Genomic DNA, 14868 nt, shown 5'->3' with positions numbered 1-14868 from the left:
TCGTCCTCTCTTTCTGCTCCTGATTTGGACCTTGGGATTTCTGTCCGGTGCTCCAATGTGGGTCTCTGTCTCTGTCTCCTTTCATTGCCCGATGAAGGTTAATATCCAGGAGGATGACGATATTTGGGTTCACCCTCTTATTTAGCTTCTCTAGGATCTCGAATTATAGGATCAATGTCCTTTATTAATCTCTAGAAGCCAATTATGAGTGAGTACATCCCATGTTCCTCTTTTTGGGTATGGCTTACCTCACTCAGGATAGTGTTTTCTATTTCTGTCCATTTGCACGCAAAATTAAAGAAGTCATTGTTTTTTACTGCTGAGTAGTACTGTAATATGTAACTTACACCTGTCAGAATGGCTAAAATCAAAAACATCAGTGATAGCCTTTGCTGGATAGGTTGTGGAGGAAGGGGTACACTCATCCATTGCTGGTGGGAATGCAAACTTGTGCAACTACTTTGGAAAGCAGTGTGGCAGTTTCTCAGGAAATTCTGGATCAACCTACCCCTGGACCCAGCAATACCACTTTTGGGAATATACCCACGAGATGCCCTATCATGCAACAAAATTATATGCTCAACTATGTTCATAGCAGCATTATTTGTAATAGCCAGAACCCGGAAACAACCTAAATGCCCTTCAGTGGAAGAATGGATGGAGAAAGTATGAAATATATACATATTAAAAGTTTGTCTTGAGTATCAGTGGAACTTTACACTTGGCCTTTTCAGCAATACTTAATAAGACTGTGAACATTCATAGAAATTAACGAAAAATGTTTTACATTTTGAGATGCACATGAGAATTTGGGTACCAAACTATAGTTTAGATATTCAGTTTTCCTAAAAAGCATACACACTAAATGTTAATTTGAAATTTGTTACTATAGGAATGTAGTGAAAACATTAAGATTGTGACCTAATGGGAGACCTTCCATTTATTACAGTTTCATTGAGAATATATCAGGATCCTAGGTTCTTCCTCCTCTTTAATAATGAAGAAGGATCTGACATATTTTATTGTCTGTTTTCTTTTCCATATTCTAAATATAATAGGAATTAACAAAATGTGGCAAGGTTTTCCATCAGGTAGATACATTTTCATTCAAATCAGAATTTGTTTCAGAATGAAGTCCCAGTACATGGAGTGATATGTTATATCATTTTGGTTTTAAAAGTTAAAATATTTGAAAAATAGAGAACATATCTCTATAAATCATCTTTAAAATCATATAAAAGACACACAAGAAACATGAACACACAAACACATACATAAACACACATATATGAATGAACACACACACACAACACCACATACTTACTAAATTATTCACAAACTACATTTGGTATTTGGATGCTGCTGTTGCTACTTTTATTTACTACAGTTCCCCTGAATCAGAGAGGTGCTTTGATAGTAGTTTGCTTCCATAAGACCAGTCTGCCAAACCTAGGGCTCACCTATTCTTCAGAGCAGCTTATGGATCCATTTTGCTTCAGGCTGTAGGATAAAGTTGAAAGATGAAAATGAAAGTATCATTAGTTATAGAGAATGCCTGATATGTTAAAGATTATAACTAAATACACAGCATTGTAGATTGAGAAGAACTTCGAATGTTTCTAAATGCTGTCCCTCCCTGGACTCCAGATCCCTAATTCCAAATCTTTGAAGATGTTGTCCAGGAATGTATGTATTAACCCCTGGAGTGCACCTAATGATACTCAGGGTTAAGAAGTACCAAATACTACTCTAGTTTCCATTCTTTGTAGAGAAACTAAAACCCTTTAAGAGTAACATTATTAGTCTATCTTCAAATTTGAAAATATAATATAAAAATATAAAGTAACAGTAATTTCAGATTGTACAACACAAATACTTTCATATGTGTGTATTGCTATGTAGTCTTTCTACATGTATATATAGGTTGTTCTACTAGCTTCAATGTCATTATTTTTTCTGTGTCTTCCTCTTAACTTATAGACATCATATCTGTGTATGTATAAATGCATATATTCACATAGTATTTTATATTTTGATAAACCAGAATTTTATAAAATTAATTCCAGAGTTTTTCTATAATAGATAGTATTGTAATCGTCTTAATGTGTATGGTTTGATTTTTTTCTATCAAAAATTTTACATATTTGGAAATTTCTTAAATAGTATTATTTCATGTATTATCTCACTGTTCCTTCATATCCTAATGAGCCTAGATAAAAAGTAAGATGGTAACAGGGAAAATGAGAGAGGCAATAATGAATGAAAATGAAAAGAATAACTTCAATACCTAAGAGTATTTTGGATTGCCGTGTACTTAGCATGACAGTATGTCTCAGCTCTACCAAGATATGAATGGACTATGAACAAGGTAGAGGAAAGAGACTCATTGTGCATATCCCAAGATTATGTAACTGCATAATACATCAACCAAAGATTACAGAGATCTACAAATATATGATACTATATACATCTAACACCTTCCAAAGTGATTTGTATATTCATGTATTCCCCCCACCGAAAACCACAAGCTATTTGGAAAAGGGGAATGGAAGGAGCAATCTCTTGGTTATGAAAAGTTGAAATTATAAACAAACAGAGTATTTAACCCTAAGAAGAAGGAGTTAGTCTGAAAAAGATGCTTAGAAACCAGAGGAGATTCTGTCACTTCTGGAAAGATAACTTGTGTTTTCTGTTGTAAGAATCAGGGCTCATTATAAACTTTTGTTTCCACTTGGACAGAATAAGGAAGTTTTGTGCATTCCTGAATCTTGGTTTTCTTTTTACCTGTTGTGTGCATTTTGTTAACTGAGACTTACTGCATTGAGCAACTTCTAGGGAAATATTTTCATTATTCATTTAAATGGTCCCATAGTGTTTTGATCAGTTTTTAATTTTGTTTTTTTTCAAGTGTTTCATACTTAAGCATTTCCATAAAACGACTATAAGTAAAATGTTTAAGTCACAAACTACGTTCCCCTACTCTAGTCAAAATAAGTGTTTCTCTATTGAAATTTAAGCGTTTGGCAACTTGGTTGTTTCAATGGACTTTTCATCTTCCTTGCCCCCAAGTTCCAAATTTGAATACTGTTAAATATCGAATACTGTTAAACATAGAAATAATAGAGAATTATTGCCTACATTATATACTCAGACTTTTAAACTTTCTCTTAAAAATCCAACTTGGCCTAAATTACTAAATAGTAGTAACTTACCAACGGAGCATATCTTGGTTTTGGAGTTGGAGGAGCCACCTTGCACTGACAGACACGTTTGGGCTTAGGTGATGTTCGCAGAGGTTCACAAGGAGGGAATGGCAGCCTTTCTCTTGATGAAGGAATTCTGCCAGTTGTATCTCTTTCCCCGCTGTCTCTGAAAGTAGTCTTTTTGGATGATGCTCTGAATCCTCTCTTTTGTTCTGATGATAACTTCTTTGAGTCTGTGGATGTGGCATCTGAATCATCAGTGGTCTTTATAACCTTAAACACCAATGACCCTTCAGATTCAGTATCTGAGAGCCTTACAGCTCTCCTTATGTTTGCCTTGGAAGATCCATCAGAAGCTGAATCAGTATAACTACAGATGTCCTTCCCCAAGTCTTTCATGGCCTCTTTCTTTTCCTTCTTTACTTCGATTTCAGACTCACTTGCAGTAGAATCTACAGGTTTTTTTGCATCCTTCTTTTCTCCTTTCTTTGTAATTTTCTTATCTTTCTTCTCACCTTTCTTTACTGTTGGGTCACTTTCAGATTCAGAATCAGCATCAGTAGACAATGTATCCTTGATAGGCTTCTTCCTGTTCTCTTTATTTTCCTTCTTTTCATTTTTCTTGTCCTTCTTTGTCTCTGCATCGGATTCGGAATCAGTATAGAAGGCATCCTTCTTGTCATCTTTCTTCAAACGTCTCTTTTCCTTCTTTTCACCTTTTGGATCTACAGATTCAACATCAGTAGATTCTGAACCCTTTTTGTCTGCATTCTTTTCTTTCTTATCTTTCTTTGAATCCTTGGAGTCACCAGATTCAGCATCAGTTGAGTCCGTGTCCTTCTTTTGCTTGACTTCCTTTTTTTCTTTTTTATCTTTTATTAATTCTTTCTTTGCATCCTTAGAGTCACCAGATTCGCCACCAGTAGAGTCTGTATCTTTCTTTTTCCTGGGTTCTTTTTTCTCTTTTTTCTTTCCTTCTTTTTTTGCATCTTTTGAGTCTCCAGAATCAAGATCAGAGTCCTTTTCCTTCTTTCCACCCTTCTTCACAGTCATTTTTGCATTGTTCTGTGAGCAATTTGTTGACAATTCTCCAGGCTTTGTGGGTTCATCTTTGAGCTTATTTAGAAATAACACTAAGTCCATGTTTGAGGTGTTTATGCATGCTAATATGTTATCAGAAAATTCCTTAGATCTCATTTTGGAGTCTGTATTTGGATTGTCCTTCCAAAATGTAGCTTCATTGTTGGTCTCCTTGGAATTCATTAAATCTTTGTCAACAATTCTTGAATCCATTTCCATGGTTATTTGGGAATTGTTGGATTCTAGATTTGTTTCTGATGTGTCATTTGGCTTCTTAAATAGTTCACTCTTGTGTGACAATTTTGATGAAATTTTTTCTGCATTATTTATTTCAGGTTTGCCGTCGGTTATCATTTTCTTGTGTTCCAGATTTATTGCAAATGAGCTTAATTTTTCCTTGGATTTTTTCTTCAAAGTTGTTCTTTTATCATCTTTGGACTTTCTAGTTTCAGCCATTATATAATTGTTTTGAGCATTAAAAAGATATTCGAATGGAGCCTGCATAATGAAAGCTAGGGAAAAGGGTGGCTTTAGGAAAAGTTCTCGGAAACATTGGTTTATCCATATATTAGTTGTTTTCTGAACTTTCTCAATTATCCTTTTCTCTTGTCTCTGAAAAGTTTGGAGAAAATAATGATAAACATTTGTGAATGAGCTATATATTTTTATTACAGCATAAAAATTTATCTTTTAATTAAACATCTCTCAAAATATTTTTTTCTATTTCAAGATGTGTGTGTGTGTGTTTGTGTGTATGTGTGTGTGTGTGTACAGTGTGGTGTATGTGTGGAGTTTAGAGGACAACCACATGGGGGCAAGTTCTCTCCTTCCATCAACTGGGTCTAAAGATCAAGCTCAGGTCATCAGGTTTGGTGACAAGTACCTTTACTAACAGATTTATCTTGCAAACCTTTAGTTGTGTTGTTTCAAGAATTCAGTAGAAGGTCCAGCAGTAAATGGTTATATGAGATTAAACGATGACTATGTAGGAAAGGATGAATAGTATATTATTATACAAATAATGCACAATCATAGAATAAATGCATTGGTTGTAACTGAGCTTTGGGAAACACTTTAAAATCTTTTTAAAATCACAATGGATTATTCATGGATACTAAGTTTTCATTTTGCTAATGAAAGATCCAATTTATAATAACTCCACTTTAAAGAAGCAATAGAAAACTTGAATCTCCCACTATCAAGTATAATGAATTTCTGTTTTAAGAAAACAGGGATGTTCCACATCTTTAAAATTAGATCTAATTTTAAGATTTAAATTTTGATCTATTTGATCCACCACTTGTAGATTTGGGCTGACCATTTTTTAAAACTTAATAATGCTAGTGTTGAGTACCATGTACAAATTAGCAATGTATAAGTGTGTGTGTGTGGGGGGGGGTGTAATAACAATTACATGGATTCAAAAGAGAGCAAGGAGGGATATATGGAAAGTTTTGGAGAGAGGAAAGGAAAGGGAGAAATGACATAATCATAGCCTTTTCCCCTTTTTGTTAATATTTATTGAGCTCTATATTTTTCCGTGCTCTCCTCCCTGCCTCTCCCCTTCCCCATTCAACCCTCCTCAAGGTCCCCATGTTCCCAAATTACTCAGGAGATCTTGTCTTTTTCTACTTTCTACTTCCCTTGTGGATTAGATCTATGTAAGTCTCTCTCAGTGTCCTCTGGGATTGTGATTTGTAGGCTGGTTTTCTTAAACATAGCTTTTACAGTTTTATGCTTTATTTAAAACCAAATTGGTAGGGCTGGTAAGATAACTCAGCATAAAATGGTACTTACTCTACAAATAGGGTGACCTGAATTGGATTCCAGAGTGGAAGTAGACAAGCACCTTCTGAAAGCTATACTCTAAATCTATGTACACTCATGCTTGCACTCATATAAACACACATTATGCACACCCAGAGCCACTAATAATAATAAATAAAATAATATTAAATGCTTTCTATAAAAGAAAATAGTTATTATAAGTTTGAAATGTAAATAGTACATAAATATAACACAAAAGAATACTGTTTCAAAAGATAATATCAAAGCAATGGAATATTTATGAAAGATAAGTACCTACAGAGATTATTGTCTTCAAAATATTGATATGATGTAATTATAATCTCAAAAATGAAAGAAACTGCTTATTTTTAAAACACAGGGGGAACAATTTGTTCTATAGATTCTGCTTCTGAATATTGTAACTCAAATTATGTCTTAGTTATGTTTATATATGCTGATATCAGTACAAATTTAGTTTTAAAGTGACTTTTTCTATACTTACAGGAACTGCAATTTGTAATTCTGAAGATCCTGATCCCTTCTTCATATCTGGCAGAGGTATTTTGGTATTTTCTTCATTCCATTTTTCAGTCTTTTGATCGACTGAGATAAGAAAGACAAAATAAAAAATTGGAGTTAATAGCCAGACTCGTGCATTGAAAAACATTGTTATGTGAATTATACTATTTAAGTAAAAGTACTTTGTATAGTTCTTCCTCTTGCAGTTTATTTGAATAGCAAGTAGGAAACATAAAACTATTTTTCTATTTGTCATGGTCTTATGTTTCACAGAACAATTTTTATTTTTTATGTAAAACAAATTTTCACAGATATTTGCCTGAATAATAATACTAAACTTGTTATAAAGCAATAGGAATGAAATATATACATATTCCAAATCTTTACTTTCAAATGCTTACATTGTCTCCTCTGTCTTGATTTTGTAATGTCATTTTGGTTAAGTGGGAGATAATATGATTAATTCTTTCAGGATTTCTATAATAAATAGCTTAACACTAAGAATAAAGTAACCAGTGAATGCCTTAATTTTCAGAGATGTCTCAGATTTACCCCTCTGAATTTAGTGCTACCTCAAACCACAAGAATTAGACCAAGAAATGCAAATATTCTTGTCCACTCTATAAAGTCTTTAAGGACATATGCATATTAGAGTTTATTCAGAAAAATCAATCTGTCTGAAAACTATGACAAAAGAGGAACTGGGAACAAGATTCAGGATAGTGTTCCTAGAGAGAAAGAGGTTAATGAGAGATGTGATGACTTTTTATATATATTTGAAGAGCTGCTATATGTGAAGGTAGTCATAGTAATAACTACAATGTAGCTGATACTGCTAATACCTAATTTTTTACATGTCAGGTTATGTTCTAAGACTTCACAGTTGCAAACTCAATCCTTGTAAATTCCTTTTGAATTAGATAATGCCATTGCATATTATATAAATATATAAAAAACACACTATCTTATGTTAAATCTCTTATTCCAAATCACAAAACTAGTAAATAGCTGAATTAAGATTTACAGGCAATTTGGACCCAGACACAATCCCCTAACTGAAGTGTTACAATGTTCTTTGTACATTTACTGAGTGTAGGACTGGAACTGCTTGCCTTTTTCAACTTTAAGTTTTGTAATTATGAACTTTGAGCACAGGGAGAGTTTATGAGAGTAAGCATGATTCATATATGAGAAGGAAGAACAAACTAAGTCAATCTCTTATTTGAAGTCAACTAATAAGTACAAGTTTCAAAGTCAGAAGTATTCTGCACATGCATATGTATGTATGTATGTATGTATATACAAGCATGTGCCAAAATTGCAGCAAATTCAGGAAAGTTTATATCTTACCACATTTACTAAGGAGTACTATCCATTTGTTGCTACAGTGCTTAGAAATATAAACAAAAATAAATTTCAGAGAATAAATTCTTACTCAAAACGTGACCATCATATGTTGTGGTGTTTAATTCCAGCCTGTAAAAGATGAAAAAAAATGTTTTAACTGAATTTGTACTGTGGGTAATTATCATCAACATTATGTTTTTTCCTTCAGTACCTACACTTGAATATGTTTAATGCACTTTCTCATCAGTGATTTCTTCAACATAGAATAAAAACAAACTAGAATTATGAGATGTATTTAAATTTGAACCCAAATTATTTACACTTTCTTAAAAAGTGTCTAATACCCAGAAAAGACCCATTCCATAGTCATCATTAAATAGCTACTATTTATGTATTTATTATTTAATTAATGAATTTATTATTTGTTTTTCATTCTGACCAGTTTCTTCTCCATCCTCAGCTCCCATTCTTCCCTATTCCCATCTGCTCCTCTTCCTCTCTTCCTTTCTCTTCATAAAAATGTAAGCTTCCCATTGGTGTCAACAAAGCATGGCATAGTAAGTTCAGTAAAGTTAAGCATCTCCCTTTGTAGTAAGACTGGACAAGGCAATCCAGAATGAGGAATCGGGTTTCAAAAGCCAGCAAAAAGTCACTCAGGTAATTTCATCTGTTAGAAGTTCCACAGGAAGACTAAGTTACACAACTGTATTAAATATTCAGAGGGCTTATGTCAGTTCCATGCAGGAACTATGCAGAAACCCTCGTTGTTAGTTTAGTCTCTGCAAGATCCTATGAGTTCAGTTTCTATGGGTTTCTTGTGATGACCTTGACTTCTCTGTCTCCCACAGTCTTTTCTTCTCATCTTCAGCAGGATTTCCTGAGTTCCACCTAAATGTTTGTCTGTGGGTCTCTACATCTATTTCCATCAGTTGTTGAATGAAGCATACCTGATTACAATTAGGATAGGCACCAATCTATGAGTATAGCATAATTTCATTAGGCATCATTACATTGACTTTTTTATCTCCAGACATGTTTGGTTCTATCCTAGGTCTTTTGGTCATACAGCTTCTGTGACCTGGTACTGCAAGCACTGTCAGCAGTGAACTCACTCTTATGGCATGGATCTCAGGCTGGACCATTCATTGGTTGGCTATTTCCACAATCTTTACATCACCCTTACACCCAGAACATCCAATAGGCAGGACAGACTGTAGGGTGAAGGTTATGCATCTGGATGGTGTCCCAATCCCATCCCCTGGAAGTCTTTCCTGGACAGAGGAAATGGCCTGTTCAGGCTATATATGCCTTATTGCTAGGAGTCTTAATTGGAGTCATCCTTGTAGATCCCTTGTACTAGGTTTCTGCCTCTCCCCTAAATGCCCTCCTTTTCCAGTCATCACTTTAAGTATCCTCCCCCTCCAACATCCCCTGCTGAGTCCCTCATGTTCCCATCTCTACCCATCCACAGTACACCCATGAAATCTATTCTATTTCTTCCCAGGGAGATCCTAGTATCCACTCTTGAGCCCCTACTTTTTACCTACCCTCTCTGGGTCTGTGGATTATATCATGGATATTCTTTATTTTACAGCTAATATCTACTTAAAATTGAGTATGCTCAATATTTGTCTTTCTCAGTTGGGATACCTCACTCAGGATGATCTTTTTCAAATTCTATTTGCCTGTAAATTTTTTGATGTCATTGTTTACAACAGTTGAACCATGCTCCATTGTGTAAATGTAGCACATTTTCTTTAACCATTCATCCATTGAGGAACATATAGATTACTTCCATGTTCTGATTATTATAAAGCTTCTTTGAACATATTTGACCAAGTGTTATTGCGGTATGATTGAATGTATAGCAACTTGGGGGAATGTAAGATTTTATTTCATCTTACAATTTATAGTCCATCATATAGAAAAGTCAGCAAAGAAATTCAATTCAGGATCCAGGAGAAAGGAACTAAGATCATGAAAGAATGCTGTTTATTGCTTGTTCAGCACTGTTTGCTCAACCTGCTTTCTTAGACATCTCAAGCCCAGGGATGGCATTGCCCTAGTGAGTTGTGATCACACACATCAATACCATTTGAGAAAATGCACTACAAACATTGCTACAGACAAATTTTATGGAAATATATTCTCAATTGGGAGTGCCTCTCCCCAGATGACTCTCAAAATTGGGTCAAGCTTATATAAAGCAGTCCAGTACAGGGGGAAATAATGTAAATACAGTACTCATATATGATATTTAAAAATAAATTATTAAAAGATATACATAATTTATAGGCTTTCATTTGTAAATAAGTATCAGAATTAATTTTTATATTTTAAAAACATAAGCCTGAGTAGTAATCTCTGAATTTTATTAATCAAGTCTACACCTAAAACTTAGTTACTTATCTCTGTTCCACAGCCATTGCTCTGAACGTTTTGGGAAAAAAAAGCAGTATAGATTGCTTAAATAGTTCACATTTTCACATTTTTCTTTTTCACATGAAATTGAAAGATGGCCTAGGTGTTTGTGGTTAGAGCACATTAATTAAATGGAGTATCTAGAATATTTGATGAGATGTGTCCCTAGAAATTTTTCTTCTGCTTGAGTATGTGCATTGATTTTTAATTCCTTCATATAATCTATGTTTTCTAACATCTCTTTTCCAAAAATTTTTATCAGAAAACCCATTCTAAGAACATCCACTTAGTATGCATTGTCTGCATACACATACATTTGTGTGAACATACATACATACATACATACACACACACACTACTGTAAGAGTGATTTTAGAACTTAAATGTTAAGGTAAGCCCCAGAGACAGGTTTTAGACCACAATACATCTAACCCCAGTAGCCTGACAGCAGTATTCAGATCTGTCTCAGTACCAGACAACCACCACAGCCTCAGACTTCAGGCAGGATTCATTGGCATCCTCTTCTTGACAATTCTAGGTACCGGGTGCATTTGAAGACCACAGTGCAAGGCAATAGTCATTCCCCAGACACCAGATAGCTCTCTACACTGGTCTGAGGCATCTACACTCACTTTTCAAATTTGCTGAGGTCCCAGACTGGCTTTCACAAACTGAGATCTGGAATGACTTATGAAGCTTCACAGACTAATACAGAGGCTGCAAATCCAGCCTTCAGACAAGCCCCTTCATATACAAGATCTTGGCCACCCAAAGCAAGGACAGCCTCTGAGGGTCCATATAGGTTGATATATTGCCAGTCTAGCAGGATCCCATATTTCAATCTCACATAGACATTAGGTTAGCCCCAAAAGTATTAAGAGTTTATTCTAGAACCAATGGGCCTAGCTATCTTCTGAGTAATAGATATTACTAGGTTCTGAGTAATAGATATTAATTCTGAGCAAACATAGGTTACCTTAGGCCTTAGACTAGCATCTACAGATCCACCTTTCATAGAAGCTACCTAAAATGTAATTTCAAGGGTTACTCAGTGCTAGAGAGAGCTCTGAAACCTCAGTCTATAAGTCAAACTTCACAAATCCACACTTCAGCCGACCCAAGCTCTAGGTTAATCTGCACACATTTCAGTGTCAGGTACATGAGTTATCCATGTGGACTATGGTTTTTAGGTAGCATCCACATTCCCAGGCTGCAAGCCAACATGCATGAATTCCATGGTGCATTTCAATAGCAGACATAATCCATAGTCAAGCAGAAGAATCAATTAACTGATTGGTGAAGGAAGATCATTTGAAATTAGTAATCAAAGAAACAAACAGAAAAAAAGTAAATTGGTCTATAATAATTGTGGAATATCATCAAGTAAATTAAAGTACATATCATGAAAAATGAAGAAAGGAAAGGGGCAAGAACTTATTTGGAGAGATAATGATGAAAAACTTGCCCTACCTGGAGACAGAGGGAAACTAATACCAAGGTTCTAGAGAGCAAACAACATCAAAGGTATTTAACATAGTTAACTTTACAAACATATTATCAAATGTTAAGGACAAGGAAAAAGCAGAAAGCATCCAAATAAAAATAACTCATCTGTGGAATTAATGAATGAATTTTCAGATATAAGCAAGAATTCATTACTAGTAGTCAGGAAGTAGCAGCAAGAGGCTTGTTGAACTGGTCTATATAGCAAACTCTAGGCTAGATAGTATTACATAGTCAGACCCTGTTTCAAAGCAACCAAAACTGAGGGCATGTCTCTCTAAAGAAAATTAGAAAACATTTTGAGTGATATTTTTGGTATCCAAAAGGTAACAATTTCATATAAATACCGGAAGTATGCAAAACCGTTTTGGAGATCAATCTATAAACTTTAAATTTTAGATGAAGAAAAAGGGCTGTTCTTTTTATTTGAGACAAGGTTTTTGTGTTGTTTTAGGTCATTTTATTGTAATTTGTTTCTGTAGTTCAAAATGAATACATAAACTACACTACTTAATATTATGCTTATATATATATTAAAATGATCATTTTCTTTTAGTGTGTATGTGTGCATGTTACTGTGTAGGCCCACTTGCATGCCACAGTGTATTGCAGCTGTTAGTCCTTGTTTTTGATTTTCTTTGATACAGGACATCTCTTGTTGGTCACCACTTCATATACCAGGTTAGTATGCAAACTAAGCTTCTAAGAATTATCCTACTTCTGCCTCTAATACCCAAACAGATTTATTAGATTGTAAATGTCTGTGCTCCAGCATCCAGGTTTTACATATTCTGGCAATCTGAACCCAGGTCATTGGGGTTATGTAGCAAGTACTTTACCACTACACCATGTCTTAAATACCAAGAATAACCATTCTTAGTAATTTTTGTGATGTTAGAGATTTGTTAATTTAAAAATTTAGACAAAATGAATAAAAGGAAGTAACTATATTTTAGACAGCAGATTAAAGCCATAACATGAATGAGGAAAACAAGATAAAACATGTGATAGGACAAATGAAAGACAAAAGTTTTGTACTTATTATTTTGAAAGTTTAGGTAAAATGGACAATTCCTTAAAACTAAGCACACAAAAACTGAAATGGAAAACAGAAAGTGAGTTATCATTCTCACAGTCATTATTAAAAAACTAACCGACATGTAGAGCTTGAGGTCTCAGCATCTTTGTTGGTCAATTTCTCCTTATTCCTAATTAAGAAGAAATAATAGTTACAAGCTCTTCAAGAAATAGAAAAGGTAGCTCCTTCCCTTTTGGCCTGCATAAAACTTACCTGCAATCGAATCAGTGACCTCAACACAAGACCCAATACTCTGTAACTGCTAGTAGAACAGGTAAATGGCACATTGCTTATAGGACTTTCTGAATAGGACTCCAGTAACTCAGTAAATAGTATCAATACCTGACAAATGTAACCCCATAACACAAAAAAGCCTTTATACAGAACAGAAAAATTGCCAATTGAGTAGAGGCAGCCAACAGAATGTGAGACAATTTTTTGCTAGCTATACATCTGACAAAGGATTGGTGTATAGAATACACAAGGAATTAAAATCTTTAAATATCAAGGAAGCAAACAACTCAGTAAAAATAGTTTATGAAACTGAACATAAAGTTTTCAATACAAACAATGCAAATGGGCAGTAAACACTTCAAAACTGTTTAGCATTCTTAGGCACCAGATAAAAGCATAAGATTCCATCTCATCATAGTTAGAGTGGCCACCATCAGGAATATAAATGGCAACGAATGCTGATATAGATGTGGTTAAAGTGGAACCCCTCTGCACTGTTTTTGGGAATGTAAACTGCTGCAATCACTATGGAGATTATTCTACTAATTTTTCATGAAAAAAATAGATAACTTAAAATTGACTTAAGGTGAACCCAGCTGTTCTACTCCAAATTATATAACCAAAGGACTTTGTAACTTTTACAGAGATACTTGCACATCCATATTCATTGGTGTTCTACTCACAGTATTGGGAAATGTAATCTATCTAGATATCCATCAACAGATAACTACATCAGGAAGTTCTGATAAAAACTCAAAGAATATGGCCTATTACCATTGATTTTGGTTGCCCATCATAGTACATATGTACAATTTATTAGATTTACACAAGGTAATAACACTTAACTGGAAAGAAAACAAAAGCATGGAATTATCAGGTAAATGGAGAGAATTGACAAAAGTTGTAATTGTTAAAGTCCCTGACCAAAACACAAACACTACATGGTTTCTTTCATATCTGGGTCCTATCTTGAAATGTTTGGTTATGTGTTTTCAACTTGGAATACATGTGAATGTCAGAAAAGTAGAACTGGACATTGGAGCTATATTCAGGGAAAGGATATAGTAAATTATAGGTAAAATGCAAGAGTAGAGATGTGGTACTGGAGGCCGAATGATTCAAGCAAGTAGTAGAGTGATGGGAATATGAAAATGAGGAAGCAGGAGAAGTCTTAATTAAAGTGTGAAGAAGGTATATATAAACCAAAAATATTGTAACTCAAAGTTAAAAATATGAGAGGCAACAGTAAACTATATGTGATGTGACAGGGTGATGCAATAATGAGACTAAAAGCTTACATGTGGTTGAAGGGATGGGCATGGGAGAGAAGGGGTTAGGGTACAGGTTAAGCCAAATTAAGGAGTCTTTTTTTTTTTAATTTTTTTTTAATAATTTTTTTTATTAAGAAAAGAAGAAAAAAAACATAAACAAAAAACAAGTTTCCACCTCCTCCCAGCCTCCCATTTCCCTCCCCCTCCTCCCACCCTTCTCCCCCTCCTCCCACCCTTCTACCCCTCCCCCCACTCCTCTCCCCCTCCCTCTCCAGTCCACAGAGCTGTCCAGGTTCCCTGCCCTGTGGTAAGTCCTAGGTCCTCCCCCCTCCGTCCATATCTAGGAAGGTGAACATCCAAACTGGCTAGGCTTCCACAAAGCCAGCACATTAAGTAGGATCAAAACCCCGTGCCATTGTCCTTG

At 34.7% G+C, this 14868-nt stretch overlaps 1 protein-coding gene across 1 annotated transcript; it reads right to left on the bottom strand.

The window, feature by feature from the left end:
* Positions 1–1467: 1467 nt before the first annotated feature.
* LOC121443465 (cylicin-1-like) lies at positions 1468–13967 on the bottom strand. The gene is made up of 6 exons (XM_041645214.1): positions 13948–13967; positions 13016–13069; positions 8026–8066; positions 6574–6674; positions 3213–4895; positions 1468–1500 (listed from the first exon to the last, which is right to left on the bottom strand). Exons 1-6 carry the CDS (start codon positions 13965–13967, stop codon positions 1468–1470), a joined length of 1932 nt encoding a protein of 643 aa, XP_041501148.1.
* Positions 13968–14868: the final 901 nt, after the last annotated feature.

This window comes from Microtus oregoni, unplaced genomic scaffold, assembly GCF_018167655.1.
Source record: "Microtus oregoni isolate MIOR12 unplaced genomic scaffold, Mior012 000107F_ref0000227, whole genome shotgun sequence".
Taxonomy (NCBI): Eukaryota; Metazoa; Chordata; class Mammalia; order Rodentia; family Cricetidae; genus Microtus; species Microtus oregoni.
The sequence above is the reverse complement of the archived record's forward strand: the minus strand, read 5'-3'. Positions and strand labels throughout refer to the sequence as shown.

What these genes read in the sequence shown, in the direction of transcription:
- LOC121443465 (XM_041645214.1), bottom strand. Translation starts at nt 13,967, where the DNA reads ATGGGCAACCAAAATCAATG. An exon ending in ACCTCAAGCTCTACATGTCG is followed by an intron (nt 8,067 to 13,015) that starts GTTAGTTTTTTA and finishes CATCTTTTACAG; the next exon opens with GCTGGAATTAAACACCACAA. An exon ending in AATTACAAATTGCAGTTCCT is followed by an intron (nt 4,896 to 6,573) that starts GTAAGTATAGAA and finishes CAAACTTTTCAG; the next exon opens with AGACAAGAGAAAAGGATAAT.